This window comes from Oncorhynchus mykiss, chromosome 3 (assembly GCF_057628025.1).
Source record: "Oncorhynchus mykiss isolate SJ-2025 chromosome 3, ASM5762802v1, whole genome shotgun sequence".
NCBI lineage: Eukaryota > Metazoa > Chordata > Actinopteri > Salmoniformes > Salmonidae > Oncorhynchus > Oncorhynchus mykiss.
Genome location: NC_143024.1, coordinates 87,221,786 through 87,242,193, shown reverse-complemented (window position 1 = coordinate 87,242,193; position 20,408 = coordinate 87,221,786). Strand labels below are relative to the sequence as shown.

At 40.9% G+C, this 20,408-nt stretch overlaps 3 protein-coding genes and 1 long non-coding RNA gene across 5 annotated transcripts; 1 reads left to right on the top strand and 3 right to left on the bottom strand.

Moving 5' to 3' along the window:
- Positions 1-960: 960 nt before the first annotated feature.
- Positions 961-7,548, bottom strand: LOC149984710 (protein mono-ADP-ribosyltransferase PARP15-like). Its single transcript, XM_090230416.1, has 4 exons — positions 7,345-7,548; positions 6,239-6,384; positions 2,475-2,649; positions 961-2,329 (listed from the first exon to the last, which is right to left on the bottom strand). Exons 1-4 carry the CDS (start codon positions 7,520-7,522, stop codon positions 2,040-2,042), a joined length of 789 nt encoding a protein of 262 aa, XP_090086542.1. The 5' UTR covers positions 7,523-7,548; the 3' UTR covers positions 961-2,039.
- A 2,065-nt stretch (positions 7,549-9,613) lies between these two features.
- On the bottom strand, positions 9,614-14,152 carry LOC110520592 (protein mono-ADP-ribosyltransferase PARP14). Of its 2 annotated transcripts, XM_090230413.1 has the most exons (8): positions 14,038-14,152; positions 13,478-13,560; positions 13,019-13,297; positions 12,584-12,712; positions 12,292-12,456; positions 11,186-11,331; positions 10,890-11,064; positions 9,614-10,744 (listed from the first exon to the last, which is right to left on the bottom strand). In XM_090230413.1, the coding sequence occupies exons 3-8, from the start codon at positions 13,284-13,286 to the stop codon at positions 10,455-10,457; spliced, it is 1,173 nt and encodes a 390-aa protein (XP_090086539.1). In that variant the 5' UTR covers positions 13,287-13,297; positions 13,478-13,560; positions 14,038-14,152; the 3' UTR covers positions 9,614-10,454. The 2 variants fall into 2 exon arrangements, with proteins under 2 accessions (XP_090086539.1, XP_021453661.3); XM_021597986.3 differs by lacking the exon at positions 13,478-13,560.
- LOC149984709 (uncharacterized) lies at positions 14,034-15,761 on the top strand. Its single transcript, XR_016494873.1, has 2 exons — positions 14,034-14,174; positions 15,084-15,761. It is a non-coding gene; the product is annotated as an uncharacterized LOC149984709 (long non-coding RNA).
- Positions 15,762-16,447: 686 nt separating this feature from the next.
- Positions 16,448-19,649, bottom strand: LOC110520591 (protein mono-ADP-ribosyltransferase PARP15). The gene is made up of 5 exons (XM_090230415.1): positions 19,387-19,649; positions 17,962-18,253; positions 17,669-17,814; positions 17,362-17,536; positions 16,448-17,216 (listed from the first exon to the last, which is right to left on the bottom strand). Exons 1-5 carry the CDS (start codon positions 19,399-19,401, stop codon positions 16,927-16,929), a joined length of 918 nt encoding a protein of 305 aa, XP_090086541.1. The 5' UTR covers positions 19,402-19,649; the 3' UTR covers positions 16,448-16,926.
- Between the last annotated feature and the right edge of the window lie 759 nt (positions 19,650-20,408).

Below are 20,408 nucleotides of genomic sequence, written 5' to 3'. Positions count from 1 at the left end.
AATACAGGACCATTCTGGAAGAAAACCTGATGGAGTCTGCAAAAGACCTGAGACTGGGACGGAGATTTGTCTTCCAACAAGACAATGATCCAAAACATAAAGCAAAATCTACAATGGTATGGTTCAAAAATAAACATATCCAGGTGTTAGAATGGCCAAGTCAAAGTCCAGACCTGAATCCAATTGAGAAGCTGTGGAAAGAACTGAAAACTGCTGTTCACAAATGCTCTCCATCCAACCTCACTGAGCTCGAGCTGTTTTGCAAGTAGGAATGGGAAAACATTTCATTCTCTCGATGTGCAAAACTGATAGAGATATACCCCAAGCGACTTACAGCCGTAATCGCAGCAAAAGGTGGCGCTACAAAGTATTAACTTAAGGGGGCTGAATAATTTTGCACGCCCAATTTTTCAGTTTTTGATGTTTTAAAAAGTTTGAAATATCCAATAAATGTCGTTCCACTTCATGATTGTGTCCCACTTGTTGTTGATTCTTCACAAAAAAATACAGTTTTATATCTTTATGTTTGAAGCCTGAAATGTGGCAAAAGGTCGCAAAGTTCAAGGGGGCCGAATACTTTCGCAAGGCACTGTATCTACCTACCTCCTCCCCATACTGTATTTATTTATTTATCTTGTTCCTTTGCACCCCAGTATCTCTACTTGCACATTCATCTTCTGCCGATCTACCATTCCAGTGTTTAATTGCTATATTGTAATTACTTCGCCACCATGGCCTATTTATTTATTTAACTTACCTTATTTGCACTCACTGAATGTAGACTTTTTGTTTTCTTTTGTTCTACTGTATTATTGACTGTATGTTTTGTTGATTCCATGTGTAACTCTGTGTTGTTGTATATGTCGAATTGCTATGCTTTATCTTGGCCAAGTCGCAGTTGCAAATGAGAACTTGTTCTCAACTAGCCTACCTGGTTAATTAAATAAAGGTGAAATAAATAAAAAAATCCCTTTTATTTAATATCACACATATAGGCTTTAAACTAGAGAATTACTAGGAAATTACACAGAGACAAGGTTTTACCGACTGTCCAATAATTCCTCTGTGTCCATTGATTTATTTCAAAATAGAAGTAAAAGCTGTAGGTAACTACCTAATCTTATTCACTTGGAGTTACTATTGAATAATGACTATGTGCAGTGTTGACCATGGGTGTCATGTTTTAGAGACGCTGAGCATCAGGACAGTTATTTCACACAGTACATTTTCTAATTATAGGGTCATTATTCAAGGTTCATCATCGGTCATTGAAAGGATGTGTCCACACTATCAGTGTTTGTTTCGATCGCAATTAAAAAACGCTTTTAACAACAAGATCTTATGAATGTCTAACCTTTTTTGTTTTGTTTATGAAATACAAAGCAGACCTTTGACTCTATCGACCTCTAGTGGTTTAAAACCATACACACCACAAAAAGAGCTCAAGTTGTATTTTAACGGACTAATATCAGTGTTGTTTCTATTTAATTCACCTTACTACAGCGAAATCAACTATTTAAAAAAATGCAGGGTTTGCCAGTACAGATAAAACAACTCATGGTCAGGATCTATAGCAGCTGCCTAGCTGTACCATATTTGGCTTTGTAAAAGAATGAGCTGTTGATGTGTGAGCCAATGTGGTTCTGTAGTCATTCAACACAGCTAATTAAGCATGTAATCACTTCATCTCCAAGGTATACATGGATGGTAGTATCTGAGGGACCAAACCTTGAGCCTTTGTAAGCTGACATTGACAGTAAGCATCTATATTTAACCATTATATGAAGAAAACATGTATAGTCAAAATAACAATGATGGTTTTACACATTTCTTTTCCCTTCAAATCTAGGATGTTTAATGGAATGACTAATATGTGTCGTGGAAAAAACACTGGCAAACAAAGATATGTTAGTTGAGCAGTACTAAACCCCATCACAACTGCTATTTAAAAAACTAATATCTCTCCTACGTAGCAAGGGGTGGTGAGTCTGGTGACTGACATTTACTGACTTGAAGTTCCCAAAAGCTACCATGTTGCTCTAGACCCTTAAGAAAGTGATCAAGTACTGTGGATATGCCTGACAGTCGCGGAAGACTACGAACTCTGTTGGATTATCTGTGTCGTTTGTCGTACTATCGTAGCGCCGAATCTCTGAACCGCCTCTAAATGGAGGTTCTATCATCCCTCGTTCTCCCTTTGTGAAGTGTCCAGTCAGAACACAACACAAGTACATCAACTTCCTCCCTTCGCCATCTGGCTTGGAGAATTCATCAGCAGCAGAGTAGCTGGCATTGACTGCAAAGTAGGTGCCATTTCCATACAGTGCATCTGCAGAAAGATTATGACACAGTTATGACACTATTAACATAGAAGAGAGAAACCAGTTCAATATAAGGATTCTTGAGATGTTATATACAGTTCAACTTGAGGCAAGACTTTCCTTTTTTGAAGTTATTTCTTTAGCATATCTTACCATTTTGTCCAGCGTAGCTCCGATTGAACCCGTTGTTGTTGATGTGTTCTATGGTTGTGTAGCTGGTTGCATGGAAAAGACGTCTCTCATTGATCATGCCATCATTTCTGTCCTCCATTTCTTGTTTCTTGATCTGGAAGCTATTCCACAGGTTTGTGTTCTGGACCCTTTCAATCTAAGGGAAGGAGAAGAAAACACATTACAGTAATTGGCAAGACATTCAAATCAAATCAAATCAAATTGTATTTGTCACATACACATGGTTAGCAGATGTTAATGCGAGTGTAGCGAAATGCTTGTGCTTCTAGTTCCAACAATGCAGTAATAACAAGTAATCTAACTAACAATTCCAAAACTACTGTCTTGTACACAGTGTAAGGGGATAAAGAATATGTACATAAGGATATATGAATGAGTGATGGTACAGAGCAGCATAGGCAAGATACAGTAGATGGTATCGAGTACAGTATGTACAAATGAGATGTGTATGTAAACAAAGTGGCATAGTATAAAGTGGCTAGTGATACATGTATTACATAAGGATACCGTCGATGATATAGAGTACAGTATATACGTATGCATATGAGATGAATTATGTAGGGTAAGTAATATTTATATAAGGTAGCATTGTTTAAAGTGGCTAGTGATATTTACATCATTTCCCATCAATTCCCATTATTAAAGTGGCTGGAGTTGAGTCAGTGTCAGTGTGTTGGCAGCAGCCACTCAGTGTTAGTGGTGGCTGTTTAACAGTCTGATGGCCTTGAGATAGAAGCTGTTTTTCAGTCTCTCGGTCCCAGCTTTGATGCACATGTACTGACCTCGCCTTCTGGATGATAGCGGGGTGAACAGGCAGTGGCTCGGGTGGTTGATGTCCTTGATGATCTTTATGGCCTTCCTGTGACATCGGGTGGTGTAGGTGTCCTGGAGGGCAGGTAGTTTGCCCCCGGTGATGCGTTGTGCGGACCTCACTACCCCCTGGAGAGCCTTACGGTTGAGGGCGGTGCAGTTGCCATACCAGGCGGTGATACAGCCCGCCAGGATGCTCTCGATTGTGCATCTGTAGAAGTTTGTGAGTGCTTTTGGTGACAAGCCGAATTTCTTCAGCCTCCTGAGGTTGCTGCGCCTTCTTCACGATGCTGTCTGTGTGAGTGGACCAATTCAGTTTGTCTGTGATGTGTATGCCGAGGAACTTAAAACTTGCTACCCTCTCCACTACTGTTCCATCGATGTGGATAGGGGGATGTTCCCTCTGCTGTTTCCTGAAGTCCACAATCATCTCCTTAGTTTTGTTGACGTTGAGTGTGAGGTTATTTTCCTGACACCACACTCCGAGGGCCCTCACCTCCCTGTAGGTCGTCTCGTCGTTGTTGGTAATCAAGCCTACCACTGTTGTGTCGTCCGCAAACTTGATGATTGAGTTGGAGGCGTGCGTGGCCACGCAGTCGAGGGGTAAACAGGGAGTACAGGAGAGGGCTCAGAACGCACCCTTGTGGGGCCCCAGTGTTGAGGATCAGCGGGGAGGAGATGTTGTTGCCTACCTGGGGGTGGCCCGTCAGGAAGTCCAGTACCCAGTTGCACAGGGCGGGGTCGAGACCCAGGGTCTCGAGCTTGATGACGAGCTTGGAGGGTACTATGGTGTTGAATGCCGAGCTGTAGTCGATGAACAGCATTCTCACATAGGTATTCCTCTTGTCCAGATGGGTTAGGGCAGTGTGCAGTGTGGTTGAGATTGCATCGTCTGTGGACCTATTTGGGCGGTAAGCAAATTGGAGTGGGTCTAGGGTGTCAGGTAGGGTGGAGGTGATATGGTCCTTGACTAGTCTCTCAAAGCACTTCATGATGACGGATGTGAGTGCTACGGGGCGGTAGTCGTTTAGCTCAGTTACCTTAGCTTTCTTGGGAACAGGAACAATGGTGGCCCTCTTGAAGCATGTGGGAACAGCAGACTGGTATAGGGATTGATTAAATATGTCCGTAAACACACCGGCCAGCTGGTCTGCGCATGCTCTGAGGGCGCGGCTGGGGATGCCGTCTGGGCCTGCAGCCTTGCGAGGGTTAACACGTTTAAATGTCTTACTCACCTCGGCTGCAGTGAAGGAAAGACCGCATGTTTTCGTTGCAGGCCGTGTCAGTGGCACTGTATTGTCCTCAAAGCGGGCAAAAAAGTTATTTAGTCTGCCTGGGAGCAAGACATCCTGGTCCGTGACAGGGCTGGATTTCTTCCTGTAGTCCGTGATTGACTGTAGACCCTGCCACATGCCTCTTGTGTCTGAGCCGTTGAATTGAGATTCTACTTTGTCTCTGTACTGGCGCTTAGCTTGTTTGATAGCCTTGCGGAGGGAATAGCTGCACTGTTTGTATTCGGTCATGTTACCAGACACCTTGCCCTGATTAAAAGCAGTGGTTCGCGCTTTCAGTTTCACACAAATGCTGCCATCAATCCACGGTTTCTGGTTAGGGAATGTTTTAATCGTTGCTATGGGAACGACATCTTCAACGCACGTTCTAATGAACTCGCACACCGAATCAGCGTATTCGTCAATGTTGTTATCTGACGCGATACGAAACATCTCCCAGTCCACGTGATGGAAGCAGTCTTGGAGTGTGGAGTCAGCTTGGTCGGACCAGCGTTGGACAGACCTCAGCGTGGGAGCCTCTTGTTTTAGTTTCTGTCTGTAGGCAGGGATCAACAAAATGGAGTCGTGGTCAGCTTTTCCGAAAGGGGGGCGGGGCAGGGCCTTATATGCGTTGCGGAAGTTAGAGTAACAATGATCCAAGGTCTTTCCTCCCCTGGTTGCGCAATCGATATGCTGATAAAATTTGGGGAGACTTGTTTTCAGATTAGCCTTGTTAAAATCCCCAGCTACAATGAATGCAGCCTCCGGATAAATCGTTTCCAGTTTGCAGAGAGTTAAATAAAGTTCGTTCAGAGCCATCGATGTGTCTGCTTGGGGGGGATATATACGGCTGTGATTATAATCGAAGAGAATTCTCTTGGTAGATAATGCGGTCTACATTTGATTGTGAGGAATTCTAAGTCAGGTGAACAGAAGGATTTGAGTTCCTGTATGTTTCTTTCATCACACCATGTCACGTTGGCCATGAGGCATACGCCCCCGCCTCTCTTCTTACCAGAAAGATGTTTGTTTCTGTCAGCGCGATGTGTGGAGAAACCCGTTGGCTGCACCGCTTCGGATAGAGTCTCTCCAGTGAGCCATGTTTCAGTGAAGCAAAGGACGTTACAGTCTCTGATGTCCCTCTGGAATGCTACCCTTGCTCGGATTTCATCAACCTTGTTGTCAAGAGACTGGACATTGGCAAGAAGAATGCTAGGGAGTGGTGCGCGATGTGCCCGTCTCCGGAGTCTGACCAGAAGACCGCCTCGTTTCCCTCTCTTTCGGAGTCGTTTTTTGGGGTCGCTGCATAGGATCCACTCCGTTGTCCTGTTTGTAAGGCAGAACACAGGGTCCGCGTTGCGAAAAACATATTCTTGGTCGTACTGATGGTGAGTTGACGTTGCTCTTATATTCAGTAGTTCTTCTCGACTGTATGTAATGAAACCTAAGATGACCTGGGGTACCAATGTAAGAAATAACACGTAAAAAAACAACAACTGCATAGTTTCCTAGGAACGCGAAGCGAGGCGGCCATCTCTGTCGGCGCCGGAAGTCACACACAATCAGGTTCAATAACCTGATTTACATACAGCTGCACAGTTACAGTTATAACTACTCAGAAAGTATCTTTAGGAAAAGAGGTACCTTAATAATTGTATTGTCTGGACAAGTAGCCCGGAACAGGCTCAGGACTTCATCATACTCTGGGCTTCCTGAATGGATAGGGTAGAGCCGGACAGAAGTGGTGGCTGGCCTGGTATCCCACTGCTGAGGGAGGTTATCCTGTTGAGCTGGACATAACAATAGAAGATCAGTCCTGAAGATCAGGAGGATTTTTAAATATGCCTTTACATCACACCCATTTCCACTTTCCATGTAAAGCTCTGAGTACAGAGACACTTTCCATGTCAAGAAATATGTAAGATCACAGTACCTGGTAAGTCTAAGGTGGTAATCCACTGCTGAAGTTGTAGATAGATTTCATGCACATTACTTTCTTTGAGAGTATCAAGGAAATTGAGATTCATTTTTTTCCTATTTGCCAATGATCTTATCAAGCAGTTTGATGACTTTATTCTCCGGCTCTGGGACACTCATTAGGCTTTGATACTCCCTGTCTTTGATAATGCCTTTACAATGCAGACGTTGAAGATTGAAGGATGGATCTACTTGAAGCCAGTCAATGAGTTTCACCTTATTTGTAACTATAAATTCCATTACGGAGAACTAAAAAAAACATGTTTTGGTTTTGTGTACTGAGCCATAGTCTCTTTTTAGCATGTGTCCCAAAAACAATGCAAGTCAATATCCCCAATATTGCAATATTTTTGCGTTTTGTGTCCAAATCATCAGCAAGTGTCTAAAATTGTTTGGTTACTGTCGCTCAAGCAATGTTACTAGGCTACCTGTCGGTTACTAGTCTACCTGCTGGGGCGGCAGGTAGCCTAGGTGTTAGAGGGTTGGGCCAGTAACCGAAAGGTTGCTACATTAAATCCCTGAGCTGACAAGGTAAAGATCTGTTGTTCTGCCCCTGAAAAAAGTAGTTAACCCACTGTTCCTAGGCCATCAATGTAAATAAGAATATGTTCTTATCTGACTTGTCTAGTTAAATAAAGGTTCAATAAACAAAATGACTTGGACATGAAGCGTGTAAAATGCTCATATTGAGGATGTTGATTTGCCCCTGCTCTCTAACACAGCTACAGCTCAGGTTGAGATCTGTGAAGACAAAACTTGCCTAAATAGTTTACCTGGACACTGTGAGGCTTGATGGACTGGGGCTGGAGGTGGGGCCTGTGTCCAAGACAAATTGAGGTTGCCATCGATGTCACAGTCCGTTATCATGTCAGCAGTGATATGACTGTTGTTGATTGCAACCACATTTGCATTTGGGGGTGGTTGGCTGAGGTTCACTCCTGAAAGATACATTTTGTGTCCAAGTAACTATACAATTGTCTCAGGCTCTTCTTATGGGTCTGTCTGTTAGTAAGCGATCGTTACAAATCCAAAATGAAATCTAGAATCGGCTTCCTATATCGCAACAAAGCATCCTTCACTCATGCTGCCAAACATACCCTCGTAAAACTGACCATCCTACCGATCCTCGACTTCTGTGATGTCATCTATATAATAGCCTCCAACACTCTACTCAACAAACTAGATGCAGTCTATCACAGTGCCATCCGTTTTGTCACCAAAGCCCCATACACTACCCACCATTGCGACCTGTAGGCTCTCGTTGGTTGGCCCTCGCTTAATACTCGTCGCCAAACCCACTGGCTACAGGTTACCTACAAGTCTCTGCTAGGTAAAGCCTTACCTTATCTCAGCTCACTGGTCACCATAGCAGCACCCACTCGTAGCACGTTCTCCAGCAGGTATATCTCACTGATCACCCCCAAAGCCAATTCCTCCTTTGGCCGTCTTTCCTTCCAGTTCTCTTCTGCCCATGAATGGAACGAACTGCAAAAATCTCTGAACCTGGAGACTCACATCTACCTCACTAGCTTTAGGCACCAGCTGTCAGAGCAGCTCACAGATCACTGTACCTGTACATAGCCCATCTGTAAACAGCCCATCTACAGTGCCTTGCGAAAGTATTCGGCCCCCAATAATTTTGCACGCCCAATTTTTCAGTTTTTGATTTGTTAAAAAAGTTTGAAATATCCAATAAATGTCGTTCCACTTCATGATTGTGTCCCACTTGTTGTTGATTCTTCACAAAAAAATACAGTTTTATATCTTTATGTTTGAAGCCTGAAATGTGGCAAAAGGTCGCAAAGTTCAAGGGGGCCGAATACTTTCGCAAGGCACTGTATCTACCTACCTCCTCCCCATACTGTATTTATTTATTTATCTTGTTCCTTTGCACCCCAGTATCTCTACTTGCACATTCATCTTCTGCCGATCTACCATTCCAGTGTTTAATTGCTATATTGTAATTACTTCGCCACCATGGCCTATTTATTTATTTAACTTACCTTATTTGCACTCACTGAATGTAGACTTTTTGTTTTCTTTTGTTCTACTGTATTATTGACTGTATGTTTTGTTGATTCCATGTGTAACTCTGTGTTGTTGTATATGTCGAATTGCTATGCTTTATCTTGGCCAAGTCGCAGTTGCAAATGAGAACTTGTTCTCAACTAGCCTACCTGGTTAATTAAATAAAGGTGAAATAAATAAAAAAATCCCTTTTATTTAATATCACACATATAGGCTTTAAACTAGAGAATTACTAGGAAATTACACAGAGACAAGGTTTTACCGACTGTCCAATAATTCCTCTGTGTCCATTGATTTATTTCAAAATAGAAGTAAAAGCTGTAGGTAACTACCTAATCTTATTCACTTGGAGTTACTATTGAATAATGACTATGTGCAGTGTTGACCATGGGTGTCATGTTTTAGAGACGCTGAGCATCAGGACAGTTATTTCACACAGTACATTTTCTAATTATAGGGTCATTATTCAAGGTTCATCATCGGTCATTGAAAGGATGTGTCCACACTATCAGTGTTTGTTTCGATCGCAATTAAAAAACGCTTTTAACAACAAGATCTTATGAATGTCTAACCTTTTTTGTTTTGTTTATGAAATACAAAGCAGACCTTTGACTCTATCGACCTCTAGTGGTTTAAAACCATACACACCACAAAAAGAGCTCAAGTTGTATTTTAACGGACTAATATCAGTGTTGTTTCTATTTAATTCACCTTACTACAGCGAAATCAACTATTTAAAAAAATGCAGGGTTTGCCAGTACAGATAAAACCAACTCATGGTCAGGATCTATAGCAGCTGCCTAGCTGTACCATATTTGGCTTTGTAAAAGAATGAGCTGTTGATGTGTGAGCCAATGTGGTTCTGTAGTCATTCAACACAGCTAATTAAGCATGTAATCACTTCATCTCCAAGGTATACATGGATGGTAGTATCTGAGGGACCAAACCTTGAGCCTTTGTAAGCTGACATTGACAGTAAGCATCTATATTTAACCATTATATGAAGAAAACATGTATAGTCAAAAGTCTCCTGCTTTATTTCTTTCTTTCTTTCTTACTTCTGTTTTCATGAATAATGTGCATACATCCATATAGGTGCAATACAAATCAAACTAAATCAAATGTTATTTGTCACATCCACCGAATACAACAGGTGTAGTAGACCTTACAGTGAAATGCTTACTAACAAGCCCTTAAACAATGCAGTTTTAAGAAAAATAAGTGTTAAGAAAGTATTTAATAAATTAAACTGAAGTAAAAAAGAAAAACATAGAAAAATAACAAATAATTAAAGAGAAACAGTAAAATAACAGTGACTCGTTCTTTCTTCTGTTTTCATGAATAATGTGCAGTAGAGCTATGTGTAATACAGTGGGATCAGATCAGGCTACAGGATGTACCTCCCTGAGGGAATGAATGATGTTGTGGTGGTCTAACATGTTTATATCAAATGATAGCTTCATCTTCCTGGAATTGTTTGTCTTGCAGGGTTTGAAACCGATACAGTAACAATGCAACTTTCGCAATGGAATCTGTGTTTGGGTCACATTTACGTATTATACACGATCACACAAAACACAACTTAGTTATGTGTTTTTCTTATTTAATCGAAATATGAGTCATAACAATGATGGTTTTACACATTTCTTTTCCCTTCAAATCTAGGATGTTTAATGGAAGGACTAATATGTGTCGTGGAAAAAACACTGGCAAACAAAGATATGTTAGTTGAGCAGTACTAAACCCCATCACAACTGCTATTTAAAAAACTAATATCTCTCCTACGTAGCAAGGGGTGGTGAGTCTGGTGACTGACATTTACTGACTTGAAGTTCCCAAAAGCTACCATGTTGCTCTAGACCCTTAAGAAAGTGATCAAGTACTGTGGATATGCCTGACAGTCGCGGAAGACTACGAACTCTGTTGGATTATCTGTGTCGTTTGTCGTACTATCGTAGCGCCGAAACTCTGAACCGCCTCTAAATGGAGGTTCTATCATCCCTCGTTCTCCCTTTGTGAAGTGTCCAGTCAGAACACAACACAAGTACATCAACTTCCTCCCTTCGCCATCTGGCTTGGAGAATTCATCAGCAGCAGAGTAGCTGGCATTGACTGCAAAGTAGGTGCCATTTCCATACAGTGCATCTGCAGAAAGATTATGACACAGTTATGACACTATTAACATAGAAGAGAGAAACCAGTTCAATATAAGGATTCTTGAGATGTTATATACAGTTCAACTTGAGGCAAGACTTTCCTTTTTTGAAGTTATTTCTTTAGCATATCTTACCATTTTGTCCAGCGTAGCTCCGATTGAACCCGTTGTTGTTGATGTGTTCTATGGTTGTGTAGCTGGTTGCATGGAAAAGACGTCTCTCATTGATCATGCCATCATTTCTGTCCTCCATTTCTTGTTTCTTGATCTGGAAGCTATTCCACAGGTTTGTGTTCTGGACCCTTTCAATCTAAGGGAAGGAGAAGAAAACACATTACAGTAATTGGTAAGACATTCAATAACCTGATTTACATACAGCTGCACAGTTACAGTTATAAACACTCAGAAAGTATCTTTAGGAAAAGAGGTACCTTAATAATTGTATTGTCTGGACAAGTAGCCCGGAACAGGCTCAGGACTTCATCATACTCTGGGCTTCCTGAATGGATAGGGTAGAGCCGGACAGAAGTGGTGGCTGGCCTGGTATCCCACTGCTGAGGGAGGTTATCCTGTTGAGCTGGACATAACAATAGAAGATCAGTCCTGAAGATCAGGAGGATTTTTAAATATGCCTTTACATCACACCCATTTCCACTTTCCATGTAAAGCTCTGAGTACAGAGACACTTTCCATGTCAAGAAATATGTAAGATCACAGTACCTGGTAAGTCTAAGGTGGTAATCCACTGCTGAAGTTGTAGATAGATTTCATGCACATTACTTTCTTTGAGAGTATCAAGGAAATTGAGATTCATTTTTTTCCTATTTGCCAATGATCTTATCAAGCAGTTTGATGACTTTATTATCCGGCTCTGGGACACTCATAAGGCTTTGATACTCCCTGTCTTTGATAATGCCTTTACAATGCAGACATTGAAGATTGAAGGATGGATCTACTTGAAGCCAGTCAATGAGTTTCACCTTATTTGTAACTATAAATTCCATTACGGAGAACTAAAAAAAACATGTTTTGGTTTTGTGTACTGAGCCATAGTCTCTTTTTAGCATGTGTCCCAAAAACAATGCAAGTCAATATCCCCAATATTGCAATATTTTTGCGTTTTGTGTCCAAATCATCAGCAAGTGTCTAAAATTGTTTGGTTACTGTCGCTCAAGCAATGTTACTAGGCTACCTGTCGGTTACTAGTCTACCTGCTGGGGCGGCAGGTAGCCTAGGTGTTAGAGGGTTGGGCTAGTAACCGAAAGGTTGCTACATTAAATCCCTGAGCTGACAAGGTAAAGATCTGTTGTTCTGCCCCTGAAAAAAGTAGTTAACCCACTGTTCCTAGGCCATCAATGTAAATAAGAATATGTTCTTATCTGACTTGTCTAGTTAAATAAAGGTTCAATAAACAAAATGACTTGGACATGAAGCGTGTAAAATGCTCATATTGAGGATGTTGATTTGCCCCTGCTCTCTAACACAGCTACAGCTCAGGTTGAGATCTGTGAAGACAAAACTTGCCTAAATAGTTTACCTGGACACTGTGAGGCTTGATGGACTGGGGCTGGAGGTGGGGCCTGTGTCCAAGACAAATTGAGGTTGCCATCGATGTCACAGTCCGTTATCATGTCAGCAGTGATATGACTGTTGTTGATTGCAACCACATTTGCATTTGGGGGTGGTTGGCTGAGGTTCACTCCTGAAAGATACATTTTGTGTCCAAGTAACTATACAATTGTCTCAGGCTCTTCTTATGGGTCTGTCTGTTAGTAAGCAACACAACTTCATTAGAATGACCATGTAAGCTTATTCATAGTAGCACTCACCAGATGGATTCACCCCTCCTGCTTGGATGGTTGAATGTATGATCAAGTCATTTTTAATTCGGTTCCTGGTAACTATTCGGGAATCAACAGTGCTGTTGCAATCCGCGTAAACCGTTGGGCTGGATGACACTTCAAAACAAATGGGTTATTGCCTTGTTAGATGATGACCTTTTGTATGCCATGACACTGGCCTGACAAACCTGACCATTGCATTTTATATTCTGTATAGTAAAACAAATACACTGAGCCTACTAGGTGAAAAATGTGCCGATGTGCCCTTGAGCGATTCACTGAACACTAATTGCACCCATAAGTCACTCTGGATAAGTGTCTGCTACATGACAAACATTTTAAATATATGTTTTCTAATAACCGCTGTGAAGTGCTTAAATGTCTTTAATCACTACAAATGTTAATGTAATACTGCTACTTCACCTTGTGTGTTCTTGCTGAAATGCTGTTGAAGGCCTGGATAACGTGCCTTCTCTTTCTGCAGAATCTCATTGAACTTCTCACGTGCACCCTCCCCGTTTTTCATGATTTCATTCAAAAGAAGGCAAATCTTCTCCGCAGCAGTGGCTTGGCTGGAAACAGCTTTTCCTTGTTCAACTGATAAAATATCCTCACACTTTTCAATGATATACTCAGGGTCTGTTGATAACCACTGGACCAGTTCCGTCTGCTTTGACTTCAGAAATTCCATTGTCTAAATGTCTACAAGAGATGCATACAGTAAGGAATGGAACAAAATGTATGATATATACTGTAAACTACTCAACTAACTATATAAACATATCATTATCTTGTCTGAAAAAGCTATCAAAGATGAGTGACAATAAAACAACAGTCAACAGTTCGATAGAAGTGATCCTAATACTGTACAGAATATATTACCTGAGTGCACTATGAAAGGGTTGTCCGATGTAATCATTGGGCTCATTGTAATGTAGTCTGCTCTAATGTAGTTTTTACTTTCCCTATTCAAGACATACAGTATATTTGATGTATATTTGATATCATTACTGTTTTAATACACTTAAAGGAAATAATCACCCATGTTGAATGTTATATCATTTTTGTACATCTCTGAGCGATGTCCCAGGATGATTTAATGTTTTCATGTGTATCTGAGTTCAAACAGGCAGACATACAGCCGGTATGACGAGTTGCATCATATGATTCAAAATGGGTGAATATTTTCTTTAAGGAACATTTCATGCCATTACAAACTGTACAACATCTACGAAAGACAAAAGGAATAGACTTTTGTTGATAAGCTGTATCTGTGGAAGAATGAGAAAGTACAAGCACTTCCGTTTTGGTGAGAGAGGTGGAATGAGAGAAGTATAGAGTCCCGTAAACTAGACGAACACCAGCTGGTGTTCAAAAGAGCGGGAGCAGCCATATCTCACACAACTCAGTTTCTAGACTGCAGAACAGGAAGGTAAACTTACCAACAAGATGTTTAACAGAGCAGGATCTGGTAGTTAACGAAAATGTGGATACGTTTCAACTTTCCGTACTGACAAACTATGTGGCTGATGCAAACGAGCGCTTACTGACAGAAATGCGAGAAACGTACTTCCTTTATGTCAGTATAGCCAATTACACGTGCGGGCCTGTAAGGGTGCAGCCTATCGAAATGCACGTTTTGTTATGTGTGAAGTGAAACTAAGATTCATTATTACGTTTCACCATGTTTGTGTTCAACAGATGAATACAGTAGGATGTTCAAAACTACCTGTAGGCATTGTAATAACATGAATTGACACAGAAAGGGCAATTTTGTGTCCATGTTGACAGGCTCCTGTACTCATGGTGTGGTGGACCCCCCCCCCATTTCTGTGAATTTACATGCAATCTCAATCACATTTCTGGATTTGACTCCTTCTTTCCTTCCCAGTCAGGAATGAGAAAATAGCAAAAGACCATCTAGCAGAGTAAACTCTGGCAAATCAATTTACCTGTCAAATCATTGTTAAATTCCTTAGTGATCCAATCTACAGAATTACACTGCAGCCTCTTGACATTCAATACTGACACATAGGAACTGAATTCAGAGGAACACGCAGGGGCAGATTGAAGCTGATAGACGAGACAGAGTTTGGTCATAAGAGCTGACTCTTGTTATATCAGTGGAGGTGATGTTTAATAGAGGATGAGTCACACTGTCACGCCCTGACCCTAGAGAGCATTTTTATCTCTATTTGGTTAGGTCAGGGTGTGATTTGGGTGGGCATTCTATATTCTATATTTCTATGTTTTGGCCGGGTATGGTTCTCAATCAGGGACAGCTGTCTATCGTTGTCTCTGATTGGGAATCATACTTAGGCAGTCTTTTTCCCTTTGTTAGTTGTGGGAAGTTGTCTTTTGTTAGGGGCACTATAGCCCTTGTAAGCTTCACGGTTGTTTTTGTTGGCGACAACATTTTGAATAAAAGGACAATGTACGCTCACCGCGCTGTGCTTTGGTCCACCTCTTCCCATGTCGGCCGTGACAGAACTTCCCACCACCAAAGGACCAAGCAGCGTGATAAGGAGGAGCAGCGTCTTCAGGATGACTGGACATGGGAGGACATCCTGGACGGAAAAGGATCCTGGACATGGGAGGAGATCCTGGCCGGAAGGGATCGCCTTCCATGGGAACAGGTGGAGGCAGCTAGGAAGGCGGAGGCAGCTGGTAAAGGGGCCCATCGTTACGAGGGAACACAGCTAGCAAGGATTCCTTGAGAGGCAGCCCCCCAAAACAATTTTGGGGGGGCACACGGGGATATTGGCGGAGTCGGGTTATAGACCTGAGCCAACTACCCGTGCTTACCGTGGGGAGAAGCGTGGTACTGGTCAGGCACCGTGTTATGCGGTGGAGCGCACGGTGTCTCCAGTGTGCGTTCACAGCCTGGTGCGCTACATCCCAGCTACCCGCATCTTCCGCGCTAGGGTCGTGTCCCTTGTATATATTTATCATCCCTTACATATATAACATATATAGGCTTTAAACTAGAGATGTACAATAATGACTATGTGCAGTGTTGACAATGGATATCATGTTTTAGAGACACTGAGCTTCAGGACAGTAATTTCACACAGTATTCAAGGGGTCATCATGGTCATTGAAAAGATGTGTCCACACTATAAATGTTTTTTTCGGTCACAATTAAAAAACGCTTTTAACAACAAGATCTTACGGAATTTCTAACCTTTTTGTTTTGTTTATGAAATACAAAGCAGACCTTTGACTCTATGGACCTCTAGTGGTTTAAAAACATACACTCCACAACAACACCTCTAGTGGTTTAAAACCTTACACACCACAACACTTCTCATGGTTTAAAACCACAAAAGTTGTATTTCAACGGACTAATATCATTGTTGTGTCTATTTAAGTCACCTTAATACAGCTAAATCAACTGTTTAAAAAATGTACGATTTACCAGTACAGATAAAACAACTCATGGTCAGGATCTATAGCAGCTGCCTAGCTGTGACATATTTGGCTTTGTAAAAGGATGAGCTGTTGATGTGTGAGCCATCGTGGTTTTGTAGTCGTTCAACATAGCTATTAAACATCTATTCAGTAATTATTTTTCTTCTGTTTTCATAAATAATGTGCAGTAGACATACAGTCTGCTACAGTGAGACTAGATTAGGCTACATACAGCATGTACATACGTCCCTGAGGGAATGAATGTTTTGGTGGTCTAACAGGTTTAATTCAAATGATGGCTTCATCTTCCTGAAATTGTATCTCTTGCAGGGTGAGACGTGTTTATGATATGAAACACAGATACAGTAACAATGCAATTATCACAATGGAAATGTGTTTGGGTTACATGTACGTATTCTACACAATCACACAAAACACGACTTAATTACACATCTTTTATATTTAATGGAAATATGAGTCATATAAAATTATGGTTTTACAAAAATGTCCTCTACAAATCTAGGATATTTAATGGAATGACTAATATGTGTCATAAAAGAAACACTGGCAAACAAAGATATGTAGTTGAGCTTTATTAAAAGCTACCATGTTAGAACCATTGTATATAAATAAAATCCCAACAGCCCACCCTAATATGTGCACTGCTAAAAATGGTCCCTGTGAAGATATTTGAATAAGATTGCTGTTTAAAAGGTGCAATCTGTTAGATTATAGGACATACAGTAAATCAATAATTATATTATGACAATGGAAATAACAGATTTAAATCTAGAAAATCAAGGCGTTGATGCAGTACTTTCAACATACTAACTGTCACTTCTTTTGGCTGTTTTTGCTGTTCTCAAAATTAGATTTTAACCATGAATTTCCAAGAGTGGTTTTGAGTTATAACAGTTGCTCTAGCCCCTTAAGAAAGTGATCAGGTACTCTGGATATGCCTGACAGTCGTGGAAGACTACGAACTCTGTTGGATCAGTTTGCTCGTTTGTCGTACTATCGTAGCGCCGAATATCTGATCCTTCTTTAAATGGAGGTTCTATCATCCCTCGTTCTCCCTTTATGAAGTGTCCAGTCAGAACACGACACAAGTACATCAACTTCCTCCCTTCGCCATCTGGCTTGGAGAATTCATCCTTAGCAGAGTAGCTGGCATTGACTGCAAAGTAGGTGCCATTTCCATACAGTGCATCTGCAGAAAGATTATGACACAGTTATGACACTATTAACATAGAAGAGAGAAACCAGTTCAATATAAGGATTCTTGAGATGTTATATACAGTTCAACTTGAGGCAAGACTTTTCTGGTTTGGAGTTTATCCACTGGCATATCTTACCATTTTTTCCAGCGTAGCTCCGATTGAACCCGTGGTCGTTGATGTGAGCTACGTTTGTGTGACTGGTTCCGTGGAAAAGACGTCTCTCATTCAGAAAGCGATTATTCCTGTCACTGATGTCTTTTTTCTTGATCTCGAAGCTTTTCCACAAGTTTGGGTTCTGGACCCTTTCAATCTAAGGGAAGGAGACAAAACTAATATTACATAAATTGGCAAGAAATTCAATAACTTCCAATACCTTGATTTACATACAGCTGCACAGTTACAGTTATAAGGACATAGGAAGTCACTTTTGGAAAATAGCTACTTTTTTAATTTCATTGTCTGGACAAGTATTCCGGAACAGGCTCAGGACTTCATCATACTCTGGGCTTCCTGGATGGATGGGGTAGAGCTGGACAGGGGAGGTGGCTGGCTTGGTATCCCAATGCTGAGGGAGGTTATCCTGTTGAGCTGAACAACAATAGAAGATCAGTCATAGGGCCAATAAAGACTTCATTACAGGAGGCTTTTTAAAAATATTTCTTTACATCACACCTGTCTCCACTTTCCATATAAAGCTCTGAGTACAGAGTCAAGTAATATGTAAGATCATAGTACCTGGTAAGTCTAAGGTGGTTATCCACTGCTGAAGTAGCGGATACATTTCAATCACATCACGTTCTTTGAGAGTATCAAGGAACTGGCGACATGTAATTTCCTTTTTGCCAATGATCTTATCGAGCAGTTTGATGACTTTATTCTCCGGCTCTGGGACACTCATAAGGCTTTGATACTCCCTGTCTTTGATAATGCCTTTACAATGCAGATGTTGAAGAATGTACATTGGATCCACTCGAAGCCAGTCAATGAGTTTCATCTTATTTGTTATAATATTCTCCATTCCAGAAACCTAAAAAAACGATAAAAAAGGATATGTTTCAGCAGTGAAATAATATTTATAGTCTGATAGTAATTGAACTTCTGTTACTTTGAGCACCTGTCCCGCCAAAGCTCTGGCATGGCCGTGTACAACACACAGGTTTAAGTCCAAATTACAAGGTTGTAAGCAGTTTACGGAGAATGTAAGAAAGCAATCCCTGCTTTGGTTTTGTGTACCTAGCCATAGTCTCTTTTTAGCATTTCTGTACCAAAAACAAAGCAAGTCAATATCTCCAATATAAATAATGTTTTGCGTTTCGTATCAAAATTATCATCAAGTGTCTAAAAATGTTTGTCTACTGTTGCTCAAGCAATGGTACTTAAAAATGATTTGGACATGAAGAGCATAAACTGCTCCTATTGAGGATATTGACTTTCAATAGTTTTGGCTCACAAATGATACAAAGAGACTGTGACCATGTACACAAAACCAAAGCATGGATTTCAGTCTCTAAACTACTTACAGAGTAATGAAAACCAAGTTGTAATATAGTGATTTGGGTGTTCTAGCCCTTTGAATTCCTTTTAGTTACAGACGCAGAAGAGGGAAAATAACTTACAACGAGGACGCAGAAGAAGGAAAATAACTTACAACTATGAGCCAGAAGAAGGAAAATAACTTACAACTAGGACCCAGAAGAAGGAAAATAACTTACAACGAGGACGCAGAAGAAGGAAAATAACTTACAACTAGGACGCAGAAGAAGGAAAATAACTTACAACTAGGACGCAGAAGAAGGAAAATAACTTACAACTAGGACGCAGAAGAAGGAAAATAACTTACAACTAGGACCCAGAAGAAGGAAAATAACTTACAACGAGGACGCAGAAGAAGGAAAATAACTTACAACGAGGACGCAGAAGAAGGAAAATAACTTACAACGAGGACGCAGAAGAAGGAAAATAACTTACAACTAGGACCCAGAAGAAGGAAAATAACTTACAACGAGGACGCAGAAGAAGGAAAATAACTTACAACTAGGACCCAGAAGAAGGAAAATAACTTACAACGAGGACGCAGAAGAAGGAAAATAACTTACAACTAGGACGCAGAAGAAGGAAAATAACTTACAACTAGGACGCAGAAGAAGGAAAATAACTTACTTCACGATTAGCCATGTCTCAGAACAGGATGTGGAATAAACTGCAAACTTTGAGGGTGTTGATTCTAACAGTCAACACAGCTTTCAAACGTGGCAGGCAGGAAATTGCAGAGGCGGACAAGTGATTAACTTTCACTTTTACTTAAGTAATAGATGTTCTTCCTGGTTCAGGAAGGACTTATAGCCAACAGCAGAGAAGCACCGTCAAGACTTTAGCCATAGAGTGTTGTCTCATGTTTTGTGTTCACAGGTTAGGAGGGTCATAGAGGTGATGCCTGACGGACACACAATAGGTGTTGCAATACAGTGTTCCAGAGCCATCTATTTAAGGCGCATTCACACTGCACCTTAGCCTGGGGCTAAGTGAATGTTCACGCACATTGTAAAGTGGGCTAGCACCAGCCTTAGCCCAGGGCTAGCTGGCTCTGCACTTGAGCATGCTTAGCACCAACGTTTTGGGGCTCGGTCATTTGTACAACAAAAGCTGCCTTTTGGACCTCATAACATTTGGGGGGGAAAAGTATACACTTTGAATTTTGTAGTATTCTATCAGCAAATTGACATGTTTAAGTTTCAGAAAAACATATTGGTCTAGTTCAGGCACTTTCTTTTTTGGGGGTGCATTTTCCAACCTATTAGGTGCACAAAGGTTAAATGAAAAAAAAGAATACTCACAGCACACTGCTAAAATGGCCACCTTGAGAAAACTGTAATACCTTGAATATGTTTGTGGAGTATGCTAGATTTGCACATACTAGTAGAACTCAACATGTTCATTGCAGAAGTTGAGGTAATTACTGTAGTAACTATGTATTATTACTTTAATGTGTGTAAAAGTCCAACTCTTTAAGTGTATACATCTATGGATATTAATGAAATGTATTTTACCTCTTCTTCTTGGAAGTTAGAATTGTCAACCGGGTTAAGCAACAACCTTTCATACAAATGCAGAGCAGCGTCATGTCTTCAGATTTCATTTGACTTTTTATTTTTGGATTGTCCAGAAACATGATCAAAATATTC